We start from the raw sequence: 23,818 nt of genomic DNA on the forward strand, positions 1-23,818 counted from the left end.
TACTACTATTAAACATCCATATGCAGCTGTGACCAAATGGCTATCTGCCATTCTCTATCACCTACCACGACACTACATATGCAGTAAGGTATCAAGCGTAGTCCTACCTAGTTATTCCTACGCTAGTGTGCACACTAGTTCGCTGCTACGACGGTTTATGAATCGCTGCGCCGCCACTGTCACTTCTCTGCGAGTGAGTCTGTTGCTCATACGCGTGCTGCATCAAGGTGGGTGCTTGGAAGAGGCCCTCAAAGCTTAAAAAACTAATGCACCGTGAGTAGCGGTTAGCTGAGCGTGAATAGGCTGGCAAGACGACAGTGGTCGCAAGTCCAGCCCTGTAGAGGCGATACTGGCTCTAGCAGATGTAGCAGCACCGTGTAACGGCTGTCATCAGGTTCCACACAGGCTGTGTGGAACGTATTTCCGTACTACCCGTTGCAGGGCTGCCCAATACGAGGATTTTCAACGTTTTTCACCCCCATCACTAGGTGGATCAGACAGACAGTAAAGCGAGTTAATTGTCATCCAGTTCTGAGCTACATTTAAAATTTCAGGTCTCTAGCTAGGCGAGAAGACAGTTTTATATCAATAGGAAAATTTATACCAAAACCACAGGCAGACGAGAAAGGTACTTAATAAAAAAAGTATTAAAATTGTATTCGTCTACATATGTTTTTATATGTAGTATCAGCAACAGGCTTTCGATCAAATGACGTTAAGTTCCCCTCAAAGTCAGTGAGCTGGTTCAGCAGTACGTTTCAGCGTTAATCAGGGACATCGAAGCTCCTGTACCCATTTGGAAATCCAGCCTATGTTCCTGATAACCAGTGAGATCATCACTTTGAGCAAAATTGAGGCATAGGCTCACGATGTGAAATGCGGTACTGAGCGTTAGCGTATGCTATCGGCAGCGGTCACAGAAAGCTGTCACATGCCCACGTTTTTTCCAACCAAAACACGTAGCGTTGCACTGTGGGCAACTCGACGGCAGAGACTGCAGAAAGTGTCCGATTTCCCGATTTTTGCTACTCTTTGCAAACTATTACTATGCTGGGCAAATTACCACTACTACTACTGCAAGTGCAATTTCTACGAACATGATATCAAATTTTTCTTTACCCTACATGGAGGAGAAACCTGTAATTACGTTACCAATCGCTTCATTCGCGCTTTTGTGTTACAATGTTCCGCGACTCCTGATCTCAATTACAGTATGCCTTGGCGAATTATTTAATAGATAAGGACTGTTATTTATAGTGTAACTGCTCAAGTGGCCAATCATCGCCACGCGGCAGGTGCAAATCTTAGTCTAAGCAGGAACTAGACGAACCAACATCAATCCTCATCCAGTTGAAAAGTTCTTGTATTAAATACTATTCTTCAATAGCAGATCCTTTTCGTTAACAAGGAGACTCAAGGATCATTGTGCATATCGAATATCGAATTCCGTTCGTGGGAAGAAATTTGTAATTTTAGGGAAAAAAAGGAAATATCAGTAATCGACATTAACATTGTTTGGTAATCAGAGATGACAAATTCTTCTTTCATGTAAATTTACAATGAAAATTTCTTCCTAGAAGCCTTTTCCCAATACATAAGCGTCTAACCAACGGCCCGCAATTTTAGATCATTGTCTGAACTTCCTTAATAAAGGTTAAATACCTATGCTCACTTTAGATATGAACCCGTCAGAGATAACACTCACACTAAGAATCGGGTTGATGCACTGAATTCGTAACTTCCGTAAAATAGTTCTTTGAGGTCTTTTAAAAAAAATGTTTCAAATGGCTCTGAGCACTATGGGACTTAACATCTATGGTCATCAGTCCCCTAGAACTTAGAACTACTTAAACCTAACTAACCTAAGGACATCACACAACACCCAGTCATCACGAGGCAGAGAAAATCCCTGACCCCGGAGGTCTTTTAACTAGTAGTTCATTATTAATGATAGTTACATGAGCCTCTGTAACTCAGAAAACTTTAAAGATCATTGCGTGATGACAAACTGATGTGTTACATAATTCCCCATGTGTTCTCACTATTAACCGGTATTATTTTCACTTCGGAGCACACACTATGCATAATTACATTCCTTGTCATTAAATTTCCATTTAGATTCTTTAAGATTTCATACGAACTACGACAATTTCCATTAAAGGTGTTTAGCGAATCTTCTTTCAACTGGAAGCTTCCTGCCGCCGTTGGATAAGCAGCTGCAGCAGCAAGTCGTATTCTCCTAGCTCACTCATTTGTTACATAGTTTAATTTTTAATTTCTTTGCGTGTTTTTGGTACTTGCATTGTTTAATTCATAAATTTCGGGCGTATTATAGTATTTGAGAGTTGCAGCATCGCGTTTTAGTGCCTGAATAGTGTAAAATCGCGTAGTCTCCTTCCGCTGCCAAGCAGTGTCAGCAGTGCGCAAGTAGCAGCATTACTGCATTTACTAGGCAATCTTGTATTTTAATAACCGTTGAAATTTTGTCGATTTGTTTGCGCTCTCTGTAGATTAGTTCAGACGTTCTTTGCAAGACAGTTTTTAGCATGGATAGGGACTGCAACTGCTGTGTTCGGATGCAGGCTGAGTTGGCATCCCTTCGCTCCCAGCTTCAGGCAGTGTTGGCTTCGGTCACACAGCTTGAGGCTGTTGCCAATGGGCATCACTGTGGGGGTCCGGATGGGGGTTTGTCGGGGACGGCCAGCTCGTCCCACGCGTCCCCCGATCGGACTACGACAGTGGTTGCCCGGGATACTGCCCGCATTGAGGCTGATCCCTCACCTGTGGTAGAGTGGGAGGTCGTCTCAAAGTGTGGCAGGGGGTGAAAGACATTCCGGAGGGCTGAACGGAAGGCCTCTCCAGTTTGTCTGACGAACCGGTTTCAGGCTCTGTCTCAGGCTGATACTGATCTTCGGCCTGACATGGCTGCTTGTCCTATTCCAGAGGTTGCCCCTCAGTCTGCAAGATCCAGGCGGTCGCAGAGGGTGGGCTTACTGGTAGTTGGGAGCTCCAACGTCAGGCGCGTAATGGGGCCCCTTAGGGAAATTGCAGCAAGAGAGGGGAAGAAAACCAATGTGCACTCCGTGTGCATACCGGGGGGAGTCATTCCAGATGTGGAAAGGGTCCTTCCGGATGCCATGAAGGGTACAGGGTGCACCCATCTGCAGGCGGTCGCTCATGTCGGCACCAATGATGTGTGTCGCTATGGATCGGAGGAAATCCTCTCTGGCTTCCAGCGGCTATCTGATTTGGTGAAGACTGCCAGTCTCGCTAGCGGGATGAAAGCAGAGCTCACCATCTGCAGCATCGTCGACAGGACTGACTGCGGACCTTTGGTACAGAGCCGAGTGGAGGGTCTGAATCAGAGGCTGAGACGGTTCTGCGACCATGTGAGCTGCAGATTCCTCGACTTGCGCCATAGGATGGTGGGGTTTCGGGTTCCGCTGGATAGGTCAGGAGTCCACTACACGCAAGAAGCGGCTACACGGGTAGCAGGGGTTGTATGGCGTGGGCTGGGCGGTTTTTTAGGTTAGATGGCCTTGGGCAAGTACAGAAAGGGCAACAGCCTCAACGGGTGCGGGGCAAAGTCAGGACATGCGGGGACCAAGCAGCAATCGGTATTGTAATTGTCAACTGTCGAAGCTGCGTTGGTAAAGTACCAGAACTTCAAGCGCTGATAAAAAGCACCGAAGCTGAAATCGTTATAGGTACAGAAAGCTGGCTTAAGCCAGAGATAAATTCTGCCGAAATTTTTACAAAGGTACAGACGGTGTTTAGAAAGGATAGATTGCATGCAATCGGTGGTGGAGTGTTCGTCGCTGTTAGTAGTAGTTTATCCTGTAGTGAAGTAGAAGTGGATAGTTCCTGTGAATTATTATGGGTGGAGGTTACACTGAACAACCGAGCTAGGTTAATAATTGGCTCCTTTTACCGACCTCCCGACTCAGCAGCATTAGTGGCAGAACAACTGAGAGAAAATTTGGAATACATTTCACATAAATTTTCTCAGCATGTTATAGTCTGAGGTGGAGATTTCAATTTACCAGATATAGACTGGGACACTCAGATGTTTAGGACGGGTGGTAGGCACAGAGCATCGAGTGACATTATACTGAGTGCACTATCCGAAAATTACCTCGAGCAATTAAACAGAGAACCGACTCGTGGAGATAACATCTTGGACCTACTGATAACAAACGGACCCGAACTTTTCGACTCTTTAAGAGCAGAACAGGGAATCAGTGATCATAAGGCCGTTGCAGCATCCCTGAATATGGAAGTTAATAGGAATATAAAAAAAGGGAGGAAGGTTTATCTGTTTAGCAAGAGTAATAGAAGGCAGATTTCAGACTACCTATCAGAGCAAAACGAAAATTTCTGTTCCGACACTGACAATGTTGAGTGTTAATGGAAAAAGTTCAAGGCAATCGTAAAATGCATTTTAGACAGGTACGTGCCCAGTAAAACTGTGAGGGACGGGAAAAACCCACCGTGGTACAACAAAGTTAGGAAACTACTGCGAAAGCAAAGAGAGCTTCACTCCAAGTTTAAACGCAGCCAAAACCTCTCAGACAAACAGAAGCTAAACGATGTCAAAGTTAACGTAAGGAGGGCTATGTGTGAAGCGTTCAGTGAATTCGAAAGTAAAATTCTATGTACCGACATGACAGAAAATCCTAGGAAGTTCTGGTCTTACGTTAAATCAGTAAGTGGCTCGAAACAGCATATCCAGACACTCCGGGATGATGATGGCATTGAAACAGAGGATGACACGCGTAAAGCTGAAATACTAAACACCTTTTTCCAAAGCTGTTTCACAGAGGAAGACCGCACTGCAGTTCCTTCTCTAAATCCTCGCACAAACGAAAACATGGCGGACATCGAAATAAGTGTCCAAGGAATAGAAAAGCAACTGGAATCACTCAACAGAGGAAAGTCCACTGGACCTGACGGGATACCAATCCGATTCTACAGAGTACACGAAAGAACTTGCCCCCCTTCTAACAGCCGTGTACCGCAAGTCTCTAGAGGAACGGAGGGTTCCAAATGATTGGAAAAGAGCACAGGTAGTCCCAGTCTTCAAGAAGGGTCGTCGAGCAGATGCGCACAACTATAGATCTATATCTCTGACGTCGATCTGTTGTAGAATTTTAGAACATGTTTTTTGCTCGAGTATCATGTCGTTTTTGGAAACCCAGAATCTACTATGTAGGAATCAACATGGATTCCGGAAACAGCGATCGTGTGAGACCCAACTCGCTTTATTTGTTCATGAGACCCAGAAAATATTAGATACAGGCTCCCAGGTAGATGCTATATTTCTTGACTTCCGGAAGGCGTTCGATACAGTTCCGCACTGTCGCCTGATAAACAAAGTAAGAGTCTGCGGAATATCAGACCAGCTGTGTGGCTGGATTGAAGAGTTTTTAGCAAACAGAACACAGCATGTTGTTATCAATGGAGAGACGTCTACACACGTTAAAGTAACCTCTGGCGTGCCACAGGGGAGTGTTATGGGACCATTGCTTTTCACAATATATATAAATGACCTAGTAGATAGTGTCGGAAGTCCCATGCGGCTTTTCGCGGATGATGCTGTAGTATACAGAGAAGTTGCAGCATTAGAAAATTGTAGAGAAATGCAGGAAGATCTGCAGCGGATAGGCACTTGGTGCAGGGAGTGGCAACTGTCCCTTAACATAGACAAATGTAATGTATTTCGAATACATAGAAAGAAGGATCCTTTATTGTATGATGATATGATAGCGGAACAAACACTGGTAGCAGTTACTTCTGTAAAATATCTGGGAGTATGCGTGCGGAACGATTTGAAGTGGAATGATCATATAAAATTAATTGTTGGTAAGGCGGGTACAAGGTTGAGATTCATTGGGAGAGTGCTTAGAAAATGTAGTCCATCAACAAAGGAGGTGGCTTACAAAACACTCGTTCGACCTATACTTGAGTATTGCTCATCAGTGTGGGATCCGTACCAGATCGGTTTGACGGAGGAGATAGAGAAGATCCAAAGAAGAGCGGCGCGTTTCGTCACAGGGTTATTTGGTAACCGTGATAGCGTTACGGAGATGTTTAATAAACTCTGCAAGAGAGGCGCTCTGCATCGCGGTGTAGCTTGCTCGCCAGGTTTCGAGAGGGTGCGTTTCTAGATGAGGTATCGAAGATATTGCTTCCCCCTACTTATACCTCCCGAGGAGATCACGGAGGCTTTCAGACAGTCGTTCTTCCCGCGAACTATACGCAACTGGAACAGGAAAGGGAGGTAAAGACAGTGGCACGTAAAGTGCCCTCCGCCACACACCGTTGGGCGTCTTGCGGAGTATAAATGTAGATGTAGATGTAGAAATGTCCTCGTATTTCGTATCTCTCCTATCCGAGACAACCGCCATACTTCTTCTGAGGAATTCTTGCGTACATTGAATCGCCGTAAGACAAATATTTGGTAGAACATAACTATTCAATGATCAACGTCAGATACCAGGTACAACAGTGGTTACAGTTTCATCATTCCATTTATTTATCAAGGCATTTCAGTAATTAAATTAAGACTCGGCAATGTCTTCCAAGTCGTCTGCTGCCCGGTAGCCATCGGTTGGACTCCATTAGTGCTCGGTAAGATGCTTCCACACTGCCGCGTCGTGAGAATAGCGCTGGAACACCTTACCTGGAATCGATCGTAGAATATGAAATACGGAACATACGTAGCATTTTTAGTACAGCAATTCGAGTAACATCTATAATTCAGAATTGTAACACCTAATTATGATTGCCTAGCGTCGCTCAACGGAACATATCAGTGCTTACCACGATTTATTGCAAACACTACGGTGTCATGGAACCACGGAATCTACAGATGATGTCGTCCTGTGATCAGTTGACTTTATGGAACGCAAATTCAATATAAAGTCCTTATATGATAGCTACATTTAGTAATTTTTCACTCTATGCGTTAATGTGCTTGACTTTTTTTATCATTAACTGACACAGTAGCGAATTTGTGACATTATGTATTTTCCAGTCTATACTTTAGGTTATTATGAACTTTTTTCTCGTGTTATATTTCTCATACATACCTTGTTAATGATAGCACGAACTGGTCAATAAGTGTCCCATAGCAGCTACAGATAGATTTAGCTCTCATCAATTAAATATTCCGCTAATTTGAATGCCTGACTCCATTTTTACACATATCCAGATGCTCTTTGTTCACCACGTTTGCATTTTATAGTATTTCTTCTGTATGACATTATTTTGTAATGTTTTATGCACTATAAATTTAATTGCAAGTGTCGCTAATCATATGGTAAAACTGAAGTAATTAATATTATATCAGATCTTTACATTTTTGTGTATTGAATACTGTTATTATTCTATAACGATGAATGCTAATTCATTATGATTCCTTTGACTATCCTCTTTTGCATGATACATACTTTTCATCCATGTAGTTTTACATGTATTTTGGCCAAAACTGTGGATTTAATAACATGTTAACTGCCTAACATTATGTCCAGTGTTCATGACTGTTTTTCTAGTATGCCTTACCCGTATTTCTAATAGTGTCTTCTTTGTATCTTACATTATATACAGCTAGCATGCCTGACAGGTTTGTTTATTTCATTCAATATGAATTTGGATGTGTTTCTGTTTTTAATAGAAATTTTGTTACCTTACATTTTATGTTCTGTTTGAATATTATTTTATGTAATCCATTCCAAATGCGAATTAGCATGGTAAGCACATTACATTATATTGTCTCAATATTAGGTTCTACTCCGCACATCGAGGTATGCCCTCCAGATATGTCTGTCATTGTTCGACATACATTGATTTAGTTTTGTGATTTATGGTAACTTTTATATTTCATTAGTCATGTCTTATTTTGGTATCCCCTTAAGTTTGCTTCAGCTTTTATTTCTCTGCTACCACCTCATTTTCATTCGTCGTCAATAGAGGAAGAAGAAGACAGGAAAAGAAGGTAAAAACATTTACAAATATCTTTGTGGTTAGAAGTGGGACTGGCAAGATGATTCTCAAACCTTTGTAACGATCTATGTAACAAAACGCCTGTCAGCTTCTGTCTCATGTTCTTTGGCTGATGTTTGTCTGATGATTTTTCTGATGTTTCACTGATATGAGTGGCTGGCATCCCCCCCCCCCCCCCCGATGCACACACACACACACACACACATACTAAAACATTGATAATTGTAATAAACAAATATAATTACACAAGTATAATTACAGATCTCTACGATAATTTCAGCTTTGCAGCGAAAGAAAACTGTATTATTTCTCCAAATATGCAAGCCATCCACTCCTCCAAATGTTTTCCATATCCGAATTGAGTATATAACTTATTCACATACACACAAATCACTTAATCACACTACATAAATAAATTGTAGGTTAGCAGACAATTGTACATCAATCTTCATGCCACACATTAAATTTATCTAAATTGATTGCAAAAACAGGCACACATGTGCACTATTGCAGATCTATCTTACAACCTGAAGTTCACTCAGAATTACCAGTGATATTCCCATGTCAAAAACTTTTCTAATATCAAAATCAGCCAAAAAAACTGACCCCCACCCCATCCTTTGGTATTAACTTCACCTTGTAGTTCAAAAGGTTAGTCTCTTCTACTGGCACAAAGCGATACTACAAGCCATTTTGATGAAATAGTACACTGAATAGTCATAACACACATTTGTGTATGTAAGAAATAATGGTTTCTAGGCTGTGAAACTCAGTAAAACATTATAACGACCCCATGATAGGGCATTAGGTATATCTTGCAATACAGAGTTTAAAATCATCTGCAATTGCACAGTGGAGAGTACATGACAATACACGCTCCATGCAGTACCATGTTACAGTGAATCGTAACAAATTAACCACGAACCGCCACGTTAAGTGGAACTGTACAAACTGATACACAATTGTAACAATGCCACGTTAGGTGGAACTGTACAAACTGACTCACAATTATAACAAATTGCCCCAAAAGTATTACAAATTGCCTCAGAACTGTGCAAGCCATAATTGTAACAGGCATTACAAGTGATCCATATTACAGCGAATAATTGCAACAACTGTTGTTTAATAACTGATCCATCTTATAGAATACCCGTAATAAGTTACCCAAAATTGTAAGAAATTGACCCGAAATTGCGACAAACTAGAAAATCTGAAATAGGAAATGCTAAGGCTCAGTCTAAATTTATAGGTGAAGTGAAATGGAGAGAAGAATGGTGTAACAGGAGTAGTATTCATCCTGAATATGAATGTAGGGTAGAGGGCAGGTTCCTATGATAGGGATGTCCTCATCAGACTCGACAGCGCACCAGTACTGATAATGATAGGTCATGTGTACATGTCACAGTCACGAGCAGCAGATGAAAAGATAGGGGAAGCATACGCGGATACTGAAGCGTTAATTCAGTACGTAAAGGGAGATGAACATCTTATAGTCATGGGGGATTTCAACGTTGTTGTAGGGAAAGGAAGAGGAGGGAGGATCATGGGGTTATATAGGGTTGGAGTCGGAGAGAGGATAAGACTAACAGAGTTCTGCAATAAATTTAAAATGGTAACAGCGAACACTCTGCATGAAAATCACAAGAGATGTACTGGGGAAAGACCCAGATACATGGGAAGGTTCTAGGTGTGTTCCATCTTCGTCAAACAGCGATTTCAAAATCAGAAATTGGAATGTAAGGCGTACCCGGGTGGGCTATAGACTCAGATCGCAATTTAGTAACATGAAGAGTAGACTGAAGATGAAGAGTATCGTCAGAAATAATCAATATGTAGTCAAGTGGGATACTCAGGTACTGAGAAATGATGAGATACGTTTGAAGTTAGATAAGGATGTGGATAAAGAACATCAGAACAGCAGTTCAGTTGAAGTGGAGTGGGCATCTCTAAAAAGGGCAATCACAGATCTTGAAGAGACAAACATTAGTACAAGGAAGATAACTCCGAAACAGATGGAATCGATTGACGAAAGAAGGATGCACAGAAATTTTCAGTGAAAGACAGGAACACGGAAATATAAATCACATACGGACGAAATAAATTGTAAGTACAGAGCATTCAGGGCGAAAGGGCTGCAGGCACGATGTGAAGAAATCGAAAAAGAAATGATGGTAGGAAGGACTGCCTCAGCTTACAAAAAAGTCGAAACAACGTACAGAGAAATTAAAATCAAGGGTGGTAACATTAAGAGTACAATTAGAATACCAGTGTTAAACGCAGAGGAGAGAGCGGATAGTTGGAAAGAGTACATTGAATGCCTCTGTGAGGGGGAGGAGTTGTCTGAAGATGTGACAGAAGAAGAAATTGGTGTGTATTGGAAGAGACCGGGAATACAGTATCCATCGGCAAAGTAGTTGGGGGAAGTGGCAACGAAACAGTTGTTGAAGTTGTCGTGTAGATTTATGAGACCTTTGAGGTATGGTCAGAATTTCAGAAAAATATCACTCACGCAGTTCCGAGGGCAGTAAGACCAGATGAGTCGAAAACTATCGTAGAATTAGCTTAACAGCTCATAAACCCAAGCTGCTAACAAGAATTATATACAGAAGAACGGAAAAGAAAACTGTGGTTCAGTTAGATGACGATCTGTATGACTTCAGAAAAAGTAAAGGTTTCAGGGAGGCAGTTCTGATTTTCCGAAGATGTTCGGAACAAGCCTCGGAAGGTGCAGTGGTACCGAACGACGTCCGTGACATCCTCAGCACATGTTTATATGGAGGGGCTTGTGGTCAGCACACTGCTCTCCCTACTGTTATCAGATTTTGAGACCAGGACCGCTACTTCTCAGTCATATAGCTCCTCAATTGGCCTCACAAGGGCTGCGTGGAGCCCGCTTGCCAAAAGCGCTCGGAAGACCTGTACGGTTACCCATCCAAGAGCTAGCCAGGCCCGACAGCACTTAACTTTGGTGATATGTTGGGGAACCGGTGTTACCGCTGTGGCGAGGCTGTTAGCTGACAATGGAAGCAAGGCTGGAGGAAAATCAAGACATGCTCATAGTATTCGTTCACGAAGAAAAAGCATTCGACAACGTAAAAATGTGAGAAAAATAGGAGTAAGCTATAGAGACAAATCAGAACCAAGAGTGAGCAACGAGACTGCAAGATCAGTATCGAAGCGCTCGGTTTAGAAAGAGTGTAAGACAAGGATGCAGTCTTTCGCCCCCATCTGTTCACTCTATATATAGAAGAAGCACTGACGCAAATAAAATAAAAGTTCAAGACAGGAATTAAAATTCATAGTGAAAGGATAACAGTGATAAGATTCGCTAATGACGTTGCTATCCTGAGTGAAAGTGAAGAAGAATTAGAGGATCTGTTGAATGGTTCAAATGGCTCTAAGCACTATCGGACTTAACATCTGAAGTCATCAATCCCCTAGACCTAGAACTACTTAAACCTAACTAACCTAAGGACATCACACACATCCATGCCCGCGGCAGGATTCGAAGCCGCGACCGTAGCAGCAGCGCGGTTCCCGGTTCAAATGGCTCTGAGCACGATGGGACTTAACATCTGAGGTCATCAGTCCTCTAGAACTTATAACTACTTAAACCTAACTAACCTAAGGACATCACACACATCCATACCCGAGGCAGGATTCGAACCTGCGACCGTAGCGGTCGCGTGGTTCCAGACTGAAAAAGCGCCTAGAACCGCTGGGCCACCACGGCCGGCGCGTGGTTTCGGACTGAAGCGCCTAGAACCTCTCGGCCACAGCGGCCGGCTCTGTTGAATGGAATGATCAGTCTAGTGCGTACAAAATATGGATTGAGAGTAAACTGGAAAACGGCATAGGTAATGAGATGTAGCAGAAATGAGAATAGCGAGAAACTTGGCATCATAATTTGTCGTCACGAAGTAGATGAAGATATTCTCGTACCTTCTAAGCAAAATTACCCACGATGGACGAAGCAACAAGAACATTAAAAGAAGAATAGCACAGGCAAAGAAGGCATTCCAGTCTCAGAGAATTTGACTGGTATCAAAGATAGACCTTAATTTCAAGAAGAAATTTCTGAAGTTGTACGTTTGGGACACGGCGTTGAATGACAATAAATCATGGGCTGTGGGAAAACTGGAACAGAAGAGAAATGAATTTTTTGAGATGCGTGCTGTGGAAGACTGTTGAGAATTAGGTAGACCGATAAAGTAAAGAATAAGGAGGTTCTCCGCAGAACTCATGATGAAAGGAATATATGGAAAAAACTGACAAGATGAAGGGACAGGATGAAGGGACATATGTTACGACATCAGGGAATAATCTCCACGGTACTAGATGGAGCTGTAGAGAGAAAAAACTATATAGGAACACAGAGATGTAGGGTGCAAGTGCTACTTTGAGGCGCAGAGGTTAGCGAAGAATTGGAATTCATGATGGGATGTATCAAACCAGTCAGAAGACTGCTGACTGAAATAAATAAATAAAAATAAAAATAATGGCGATCAGTTCATTTTCTTTAATGGTAACCCATTCCAGTTGTTTAAACAGTAACCTATTCCATTTTTTCCAAAGGTGACCCAGTCTGGTTTTTAAATGGTGACCCACTCCATTTCTTTGGTTGAAGGTCCAGTAAGTGGTCTGTTTTTTGTGTTAACGAATTCCTTTTCTGTAAACTTTGACCCATTCAGTTTTCTTAGGTGATGACTAGTTCTGTTTCCTTTAAACGGCCATGACCCTGTCTTTTCATAGTAACCCTTTCTGTTTTCTTTAATTATGACCCATTTCATGTTTCAAATGTCGGACCGTTCTGCTTCTTTCTTAACCAGTGGGATGGAAGTCATCCTGCAATAGGACTGTTATTGGTCACTGACCATCACAGACCACCGACCATCTTGTTTCCACTGACCGTCATTGTGCACTGACCATCATTCTCCAATGAACATTATTCTCTCCATTGATCACCTTTCTCCACTGACCCTCATCGCCCACCTATTAGTACGCAGAGGAATAGCGGTCAAATATTTCCACTTCTGCGTTATCTACTGTGCTATCTCCTCATTAATTTTCATATTACGTATGCACACAGCATCAAAAATTGCATGCATATCGTCATTTCTTTGATTTTTACACCGTTAATTGTTTTTCTCTCTCTGTGTAATGCTTACTTTTATGAGGCAACAACTTTAAAATACATACCGACGAAAAAAAGGTTGCAATATCAAAAAATAACTAATGCAGAGTAACGAAATTTCGAGAATACATTTTTCTAGGTAACATATTTAAGTGATTAACAATATGAGATCGCGAGTTAATGTAAGCCACAGCAAATGTGAAGTGCTGGTACATGAATAACCGGTGTAACCTCCAGAATATTGAATGAAAGCACGGTATGCATTGTGTTCTACAGGTGCCGCACGTCAGTTTGTGGGCTGGAGTTCCACGCCTTCTGTACTTGGTCGGTCAATACAGGGACGGTTAATGTTGTTTGTGGATGACGCTGGAGTTGCCGTCTGATGTGTCCCATTTATGCTCAACTGGAGACAGATCTGGTGATCGAGCAGGCTAAGACATCAGGAGCGTTGACACTCTATAGAGCACATTGGGTTGCAACAACGGTATGTGGGTGAGCGTTATCCTGTCGGAAGACGCCCCCTGGATTGAAGTTTATGAATGACAGAACAATAGCTCGAATAATCAGATTGTTGTACAGATTTGTAGTAATGGTTGCGTGGGGTAACCTCGAGAGTGTTGCTGCTGTCATACGAAATCGAAACTCTATTTAGGTCCAGTATGTCTAGCACGCGAATAAGTTGACTGCAGGTCCTCAACTGGCCTACTTCTAACCAACACACGGCCATCACTGACGCAGAGGCAGAACCATCTTTCATCAGAAAACACAACTCAGCCATGGCTGGCTCGCGTCGTGCCTTGTTTCCTTTATCATTGGTTGCAGTCCAGTGGTATCTTATTTCTTCTTCGGTTACCGCCATAACGTTGCTGTCTTGTCTCCGTGAGTGGCAGCAGCAGCGTGTATCGATACTAGTACTGCTGTACTATCTTTGATGTGGCAGATATATTTTCCAGGTGTGCTATGTGTGGCAGTCGGTCAGTTGGGGCAGAGCAGCGAGGAATTCTCCGTGTGCCGGCCGGGGTGGCCAAGTGGTTAAAGGCGCTACAGTCTGGAACCGCGGGACCGTTACGGTCGCAGGTTAGAATCCTGCCTCGGGCATGGATGTGTGTGATGTCCTTAGGTTAGTTAGGTTTAAGTAGTTCTAAGTCCTAGGCGACTGATGACCTCAGAAGTTGAGTCCCATAGTGCTCAGAGCCATTTGAGCCAATTCTCCGTGGCGCGTAGTCAGGCCAAAGCCACTGATGGCGTACACGCGCAGTTGGAGTTGTGAGGCGCTTCTTGCTAAGGTTACGAAGTTCGTCGCCCACCGATCCTGGACACTAAACTATCACATCTCTTCGTTTGATAATGTTTGTCGCTTTCTGGGAGAATCCTGCGAGCAACAACGCATGTGCGTTGAAATCGGCTAGAATTGCAGCCGTCTTTCTGTGTGATGTTTAACTTAATTTAATTCATTCCTTCATTAATGAAGTGTATTAGCGGTAGCTTCTGCCGGTTACTTGCCCTGGTCTTTGAGGTAGTTTTGGGCAGTGTATTTTCCTCGTCGTGTTGATGCTGTCCTGCATGACGTGCAGTTCGACAGCTGAGGTGTTGTTGGTAGTTTTGGGCGTTTATTCTGACTTAGCTGGATTGGGCACCGCCGGCCGCTGTGGCCGAGCGGTTCTAGGCGCTTCAGTCCGGAACCGCGCTGCTTCTACGGTCGCAGGTTCTAATCCTGCCTCGGGCATGGATGTCTGTGATGTCCTTAGGTTAGTTAGGTTTAAGTAGTCTAGGGGACTCATGACTCAGATGTTAAGTCCCAAAGTTCTTAGAGCCATTTGAACCATTTGATTGGCTACCAGCATCCAGAACGTTGTGCTGTTGACATCTTGTTGTCGTTGAAAAGTTTTGTCTATGCCTTAAGCTGTAAGCAATATTTTCTAGTTTTTATGTGGCCTTGAGCCGAGTTTTCCAGCTTAAATTAAATATTGGAAATTCCTTTGTCTGGCCTTTAAGCCGAGAGACTGTTTGGGTTTCGTATGTGGCCTTCAGCTTAGAGTTATGTGAAGCATTTTAGGATAAAACCTTTAGCCTATTTTAGTTGAAATTTAGAACCTCTTCCCTTTAGGCCTTAAGCCTCAAAATTCTTTTATGCATGGTGTGTGACCTCCAGCCGAGTTTTAATCTCTCTAAAATTCAAAATCCTTGTCTTGCCCGGAAGTCATAATGTTGTTATTCTTTAGTATGAGGCCTTCAGCCTTTTCAAATTGAAAGCTCTTCTTCCTAGGCCTTGAGCCGTTAAACTGTTTTGTTGATATGCGGCCTTCAGCCGAGTTTTCAGCCTATTTAGATTAAACATTGAAAATTTTTGTCTCGGCCTTAAACCGTAACACTGTTCTTGATTAATGTGAGGCCTTCAGTCGATTTAGATTAAACATTGAAAATTTTTGTCTCGGCCTTAAACCGTAACACTGTTCTTGATTAATGTGAGGCCTTCAGTCGAGTTCTATGGGAAAGGTTACGCTAAGGCTTTCAGCCTACTTATATTGAAGATACAAATTTTTTTCTAAATAAGTATATGTAAATGTCCTGTGACTAGGGCCTCCTGTCAGGTAGACCGTTCGCCAGGTGCAAGTCTTTCGATTTGACGCCACTTTGGTGACTTTCGCGTCGATGGGGATGAAATGATGATGATGAGGACAACACAACACCCAGTCCTTGAACGGAGAAAATCTCAGACCCAGCCAGGAGTCGAACCTGGGCCCTTAGGATTGACAGTCTGTCGTGCTGATCACTCAGCTACCGGGGGCGGACTCTAAAGGAGTGAAACCTCCAGAAGAACTCCTGTGCCTCAGTTCCTTGCTTAAGCCTTGTGCCTTGGATTTTCGATGAGGCCTTCAGCCGATCTAAATTAAATCAAAGGAGGTCTTTCGTTAAAACCTTGAGAGTTTTGATTCTTGCTTCTGTGATTGTGTGTTTTAAGAAATAAAGTTTATATGTTGAGTGCAACTGACAGTAATTTATTTTCGCCCCTTTCCACAAATATAACCTCATCCGCTCTGTCCTGCTAGCCCAGGGATTTCAAAAACAGACCTTCACACTGCTCTCCAATGAACTTTCGCTTGACACTACTGAATTCGCAAATGGCGGTGGTTGGGGGTCAGTGGAGTACATGCTACGGGTCGTCTGGCTCAGAGCTGTCCTTGAAATAACCGATCTGTAATAGTTCGTTGTGTCACTGTGATGCCAACTGACGCTGATATTGCTGCTGCAATGCATTACGATGCACCAGAACCCGGTCTTCTTGAGACAGTACATTCTCGCAACTATCGCTGCCAGCAATCATGTGCAGTGGCTACATTTCTGCCAAATATTTCTGCAGTATTGAAGAAGGAACAACCAGCTTCTCTTAGCCCTATTACACGTCCTTGTTCAAACTCAATAAGGTGTTGGTAATGGCGTCTTTGCCGCCATAAAGGCATTCATGACTAACATCAACTCACCGCATGCAATCTCGAAGGTAACTAGTCCTCACGACCGTTACAGCTCGTGTTAAACAAACCTCATAGTGGCACTACTAGCGCCACTCTTATGCAACTGGCGCGAAATTTGAATAGACATCACTTTTTGCTAGTAGAAACACGTCTACAAACTTTCGTTTGTGTTGCACAACTCTTTCTTGGTACCGAAATTTTTTCGCCAGTGCTTATTACAGAGAGAAAGGAAGTCTGTAATGTTTACTTTAATAAGGTAACAACATTATCACCTATCACAGTGGGAGTACAGTTATCCCCTTAAGTATCTAATGTGTAACAGCATAAAATAACGTTTTACGTTTGTAGTGTGCTGGTAGTAAATATTTTGATCATACTGCTACGCTAAATGCATTCCAAGATGTATGGCGAACAGCTTTTCGCTATGTTGTCCTACTTTGTTTTGCTAATTCTTGGTGTACTCTAGGCTGTAAGTTAGAGCTCCAGTGGCTCTCATGTTTGCTTTCCAACCAATATTTATGTATTTAAATGATCATAATGTTAATACGTAAGCGGAATGGCTTTCAATAAGTCATACAGACAATTAAGTGTGGAGAAATTTCATTTGTAGGTCCATTGGCTTTACGAAGTGTTGTAGGTATTTCGAAATTTCGGTTTTACAATCGAGTTTTAGATTGCAGGACAACATTATTTACTTTGCTAATCCTCATAGAGACTGGAACCGCAAGACCGCTACGGTAGCAGGTTCGAATCCTGCCTCGGGCATGGATGTGTGTGATGTCCTTAGGTTAGTTAGGTTTAACTAGTTCTAAGTTCTAGGGGACTAATGACCTCAGCAGTTGAGTCCCATAGTGCTCAGAGCCATAGGAACCATTTTTTTTCCTCGTCGAGAAGTATATTTTAAGCTATAAGTTAGATCTGCAGTAGCGTTCATGTGACTGATTTACAATCAGTTCTCTCTCTCTCTCTCTATTCGTTTAGTCGGTTCCGACTCTTCGTGACCCCATGAACCAAATCACGCCACTTTTTCCTGTCTTGCACTTTCTCCCGTAGACCTTCCAGGTTGGAACACATTGCTTCTGTGATGCCATCGATCCATCTCATCCTCTGACGTCCTCTTCTTCTAGTTCCTTCAATCTTCCCCAGCATTAATGTTTTTTCCAGCGAGGCATGCCTTCGCATTGTGTGTCCAAAGTAGGTCAGCCTTTGTTTTAACATTAGACCTTCCAGGAAGAAATCTGGTTTAATTTGCTCCAATATTGATCTGTTGGTTCTCTTTACAGTCCATGGAACTCTAAGAAGTTTCCTCCAACACCACAATTCGAAGGAGTCAATTCTTCGCCGTTCAGCCTTTCCAATGGTCCAGGTCTCACATACATACATCACAACTGGAAAGACCATAGCCCTCACAATACGGGTCTTTGTTGCTAGTGTTATATCTCTGGACCTTATAACCTTGTCAAGGTTTGACATCGCCTGTCTACCGAGCAACAGGCGTCTCCGGATTTCATGGCTGCAGTCGCCATCAGCAGAGATCTGGGAACCGAGATTACTGAATGTGGTCACTACCTCCATGGTTTCTCCTGCTATATTAGTTAACACTCACTTAATGTCTGGTACAAAGGTCGAACAACAGTCATCTACTGACCTGTTATTATGTAGTGTCAATAAGGGATCTGCGTGTATTTTGAACAAGTTATACAAACAATTTAAATGTGGAAATATTTAATTTGAACATCCATTCTGCTTGCATAGTGTTTTGCTCTTTAAATCTTGGATATTCTAAGAAAGAATTCAGTTTTGTTTTGCTGCGAAGTTCCAACTTTCATAGAGATATGTAATTATATTTGTGTATTATGATAAGCAACCTGCACATGTGTGTGTGTGATGGCTTGTGTGTAGGTGTATTGTACTTGATAAATGAACAAAGATTTTTATTTTTGAGATATCGACTCTATCATCGGCTTTGGAGATCTTACGTCTCTGCCAAAGTCTATGATCATGTTGTATCTTTGTAAACATAGGAGAAGCTGTCCAGTTCAAATTGAAAGGAGTCTGTTAGAGCTCTTTCATATAAAATTTCTCGTTATGGAGTTGTTTCATTGTTTGAGACTGTAGCTACTCTGAAGGAAGGAAAGTAGTCTTCTTCTTTATTTCTGTGTCTATTAAAGAGCACCAGCATCCAAATCCTAACCCTGTGTTTCAAGCTTAATGCATCATAAATTTAAGTGGAATGTATTTCTCACCGGTGACGAGAATTAGTAGTCTGTTAGGCTAGATTCGCCAATCTCTGATATGCAGCGGATAAACGGATAATTTAACTGTGCCAGCAGGGCAGGCTGCTCCCTCCCTCCCATTTGTTCAGGTGAACAGCATACGCTGGGCGGTATGATTCTTCTTTTGGGTGACAGGAGAGTCAGGTGTGTTTGTAGTTTACCCTGCAGTGATAAGACTTACGTATTGGAGTGCAACTTAGTGAGTTAATGTTATAGATAATAATTTTCTTTTATAGCACTGGGATCTAGGTAACGAATTCAGTAGTCAGTTTGAGTACAATTATGTGTGTACACGAATTATTGAGATTTCTGAGGGAGTTGCTTTGTGTGTAGGACAAGTTTCAACCGTGTGCCCCTGTACTGCAAATGGGGAATCATACCTTTGTTTAATGATTTTTATGCCGCGCAGGGTAGCCGCGTGATCTAGGACGCCTTGCCGCGGTTCGCGTGGTTCCCGCAGTCGGAGGTTCGAGTCCTCCCTCGGGCATGGATCTGTGTGTGTGTATGTGTGTGTGTGTGTGTATGTCCTTAGCGTAAGGTAGTTTAAGTTAGATTAAGAAGTGTGTAAGCCTAGGGACCGATGACCTCAGCGGTCTGTTCCCAGTTTCTAATGATTTTGAAAGTAACTCTACCATCTTCGATCAGATGAGTCTTAAAGAATTACAATGCACTTAACATGGGATTGAAATTCATGATAATTTCATGAATTAAGGAACTTAAAACACTTTGACTTTGTGTCGAACTCATGTTTACGCCAACAGTGTTAGAGATCGTATTGTCTGTTCTTAAATCAGTAATAAGTGGATGTATTTTTCATCGTGTGTATTTCCATTTTAACCTAATTTTGTGCTGAAACTGTTAGCATCTCTGTTTCTCAGTTTGCTTATGTCCACCCTCATGTCCACCAAACTGTGAGTAGGCTCCAATAGTGCTGTTAAATGCAAAGAACTCAACATTCTGAGCCTGGCTAGTACCTGAATGCAAGATCGGTTTTTATTCCATCCTAAGATATGAAATTAACAGTTTTTTGCTCAGTTTGTCTATTCCATCATAGTGCACGTAGGCGTCAACAGTGTTTCTAAATGAATAGGACTCAACTTTCTGAGTCTATTTAATACCAACATCCATAGATAATTTTAATAAAAAATCTTGATTTTTTTAATTAATTAAATTTCTCTTGTCTTGGCACCTACCTGAAAATGCAGTCCAGCTTCTCTGCTGAGTATATTGTAGTGGTATCCTGAGTCCTATTTGTAAAAGAGAACACCCCCTTTCTAGTTCCATTTGTTGAATACAAGTTCGAAAGACAGTTTTTCTTCTGCAAACAGGTATTACATGTTTCCATGTGCCTATCCTGAGATCCCAGGAGCACTGCGGTAGTGTGAATGATAATGCATAAGTAAAAGGTGCAAGTGGCCAGTGTTGCGGAACAGTTGATTGTTTCATTCCACGTAGGGGCCAATTTAAATCTATATTAACGGCTATGGTTCGAGTTTCACATTATCCACCTTTTATTTAAAAAAATGGTTCAAATGGCTCTGAGCACTATGGGACTTAACATCTGTGGTCATCAGTCCCCTAGAACTTAGAACTACTTAAACCTAACTAACCTAAGGACATCACACACATCCATGCCCGAGGCAGGATTCGAACCTGCGACCGTAGCAGTGGCGCGGTTCCGGACTGAAGCGCCCAGAACCGCTCGGCCACCGCGGCCGGCTACCTTTTATTCCTTCATACATCTTGTATGGAATATCTCGAACATCTATTTGTCTTCATGACCCCACACCACATAGTCTTAAAACGCATTGATTTTACACGCTAGGTGTTCATAGAAAAGAATGACAGTTCACTGGATATTGATCAGCATAGATCAAAATAAAATGTTTTAGGACAACCCCTTGTCGATGTAAGGTTACTGTGTATGTCGTCATCCTTTCTCACTTTTAAATTCGTTAAACATTTACCTTATTAACTGAACTAGGACGCCCTGTTACTGGTGAACTTGTATTTCGGCTATTACAGCCAACCTGTTTGAAAAACTTGATCGTCCCAGAAAACATCTCATTATCAGACTTCATAAATACAACCATTCAGAGTAGCCACCTGCCGCATTGAAACAAAAGCTGCAGGCTGCCGTCCTCGAGGAACGCCTGCACTGGCTCACCTGTGCGTGAATGCTCGGGTTTGAGGGTGACCGCCCGACGCCTACTGGCTGCCTGCTACTGTCACACTATTTTACATTATTAATTAAGATTTTAGCTACAACTTTACTGCGTGCGTTCTCTGTACTCCCACGCACCTTCGGTAGGGAGCCACTCGTCCACGCCTTCCTACCGGCAGCATTACATTTGGTGTCAGAAGAGATGTCGAAGGTTGTAATGGTGGACCAACGAAAGGCAAAACTGGAAAGGATGAATCAGCGACGGCAATCCACGAAATACTTCATGTAAATGCCAACTTTAAGTTGTTTAGACCTGTCTGGTTGTTTTTCTTCCTTTCCTTTCTTTTCCATTCGGGTGTACTGTATGTATGTAGTGATAGTAGAAAGCAAAATGTCTGTTGGTAAAGAGCACCAACTCAGGAGACGATTCAGTATTTGCTTGATGTAGCTAAAGTACAAGATGGTAATAAAGTTTTGCATAGGAAAATAGTTCTTTAAAAGGGTGAAAGAAGGGAACAGTCAACTTCTAGTGTGTCTCCACCCAAACGTTATGCTTGTAACGCCTCACTAATATACCCATTTTCTGGTTAATCTGGGGAAGATATTTCTGTCTTTTCTAATTTGCATACGGCCGCGAAGTTATACAAGTGTAGTAGCGAGCAGCTGCTAAGTGTTGGTTGTTAAAATTTGCGAGGGATGCTAGAACATATTTAATGTGCAGTGATAAGTTGCAGGATGATCAGTCCTTTGCAGACTATCAGAAAGTGTTGGTGGATCGTTACAAAAGAGAGAATACTTCTAGGTATTATCAGGAACAATTTAATGGTATAGTTCAAAAACAAGGGGAATCGGTAGTAAGTTTGTAGACCACATCAGGAAAATCAGTGTTGCTGTATATGAATTGGTGAAGGATGAGCGTACCAATAAGGTCATTTTTCAAAAAACCGAACAAAGGGCAGTTGATGCGTGTTTTGCGGGGTCTACATGCTGAGAGGTAGCGAAAAGTGCGCATTTAATCCCCGAAAACCTTTGACAAAGCAGTAGTAAATGTGGCAGCAGTAGCAAATGTGACCAGGCCGAGAGAGAGGCGAGTAGTTTTCTAATACAGGGGTTTTGTAGGAAACCACGGTGTCAACGGTGAAAACAGATACGGTACTCCTTTCGAAAATGTCCGCAGGTGTGTGGAAAGTGAAATAATGGTAACAATCCGTTAAAAGGACCACTATGCATGAGCTACGACTTCATTCTTGGGTTAGACTTCCTGGTTAAATATCGCACCAAAGTCGATCTACGATAGTGCGTAGTGGAGCTAGGTGGGACACTGTTCTGTCTCGGTTTCACTCCTGGAAGAACCATCACATAACTTAGTTATACTGTGCACACTGTCTCTTATACTAGACTTGTCGGATATAACACATGCAGGCTGCTCTGGATCAAGGTAGGAGCTGATCCCTAATTCATACTTGTGCATTGTAGAGTCCTTCCCAAGAAACGAGGAACTGGATCAGACACAGTGTTTCATATGAAGTAGTTTATTCTTTGTGCATGAAATTGACGGAAACAGAGTAGTGCTCACAGTCTACACAATGTAGGTGCTGAAAATATGAAGCTGTCAAGAGGTGCACCAATAACTAACTCGGAAGTGTTACAGGAGAATGATTTGAATACGGATTTCGGTGTAGAATACTCGAAACCAGGTCAGTTTATCGAATTAAACACATCAAGGGGACGGGCGCCGCATTTGACTGACGTGATAGAGTGGATATGGACAGGTTATTGGGGGAATACGCTGAATTATTTAACCTGCCTGGACCCCATTACTATTGTAGTACAGAATTCCCACTGGGTACAAGCTGCATGTGTTCAAAAAATCTTAAGAAGTCCCACACCATCTACAACCAGTGATGGAGGAGCTTATTGATCAACAGCTCCAGGATGGGATTGTAGAAGAAAGCACTAGTACCTGGACGGCATCTGTAGCCATTGTTCCAAAGAAATCGCAGATTGTGAGAAGGCTCATAGATTGTATTGCGTCTATGGATTTTTAGACTAATGGGCAGTTACGGATGCTTACCTATCGTGTACAGTGCGGAGTCCTTGGACGATCGGGAGCAATGCTGTTATTTTACCATCATGTATTAACGAAGTGGGTACCACCAATTAGATGCATCACTTGAGGATCGACCTAAAACAGCGTTTTTGCTTCAATTTTGTCATTACTGGTATTTTCGGATGCCGTTCACGGTTATAAAATGTATTCCAAAAATTTGAAGAGGTAGCAAGACTCCTTAAGCGTTTATTAAGGAAAGGAACCAAGTTCCAATGGACTACAGATTGCGAAGCAGTATTTGAAACATCACATTTATTGACCACCGATCCTGTCCTCACTTCCCCTATCAGAAACAGATTATACGAGCTGACTCGAGCAATTATGGTCTAGGCTGTGTTTACAGCCAAGGAGTAGAAAGGAAAGAATATGCAATAGCCTATGCTTCTATACAATTTCCTTGAGACAGAGAAGTTGCTGTCCGTGCTTCAGCACGGCTTTGCGAAACGCAACTCGCCCTTTTTTCACATGATATCTTGCGAACCATGGATGAAGGGTATCAGACGGATGCCATATTCCTTGACTTATGGAGAGCGTTTGACTCGGTGCCCCACTGTAGACTCCTAAATACGGTTCGAGCATATGGGCTTGGTTCCCAAATATGTGAGTGGCTCGAAGGCTTCTTAAGTAATAGAACCCAGTATGTTGTGCTCGATGGTG

General features: G+C 42.4%; 1 protein-coding gene across 1 annotated transcript in view; it reads right to left on the reverse strand.

Moving 5' to 3' along the window:
* Positions 1 to 6,522: 6,522 nt before the first annotated feature.
* The window catches only part of LOC124798624, a 202,276-nt gene continuing 184,980 nt past the window's right edge, over positions 6,523 to 23,818 (reverse strand). Inside the window, exon 5 of the mRNA XM_047262104.1 lies at positions 6,523 to 6,682. Coding sequence (XP_047118060.1) covers positions 6,679 to 6,682 — 4 coding nt within the window. The 3' untranslated portion in view covers positions 6,523 to 6,678. The remainder of the gene's footprint in view (positions 6,683 to 23,818) is intronic.

This window comes from Schistocerca piceifrons, chromosome 5 (assembly GCF_021461385.2).
Source record: "Schistocerca piceifrons isolate TAMUIC-IGC-003096 chromosome 5, iqSchPice1.1, whole genome shotgun sequence".
Lineage (NCBI taxonomy): Eukaryota > Metazoa > Arthropoda > Insecta > Orthoptera > Acrididae > Schistocerca > Schistocerca piceifrons.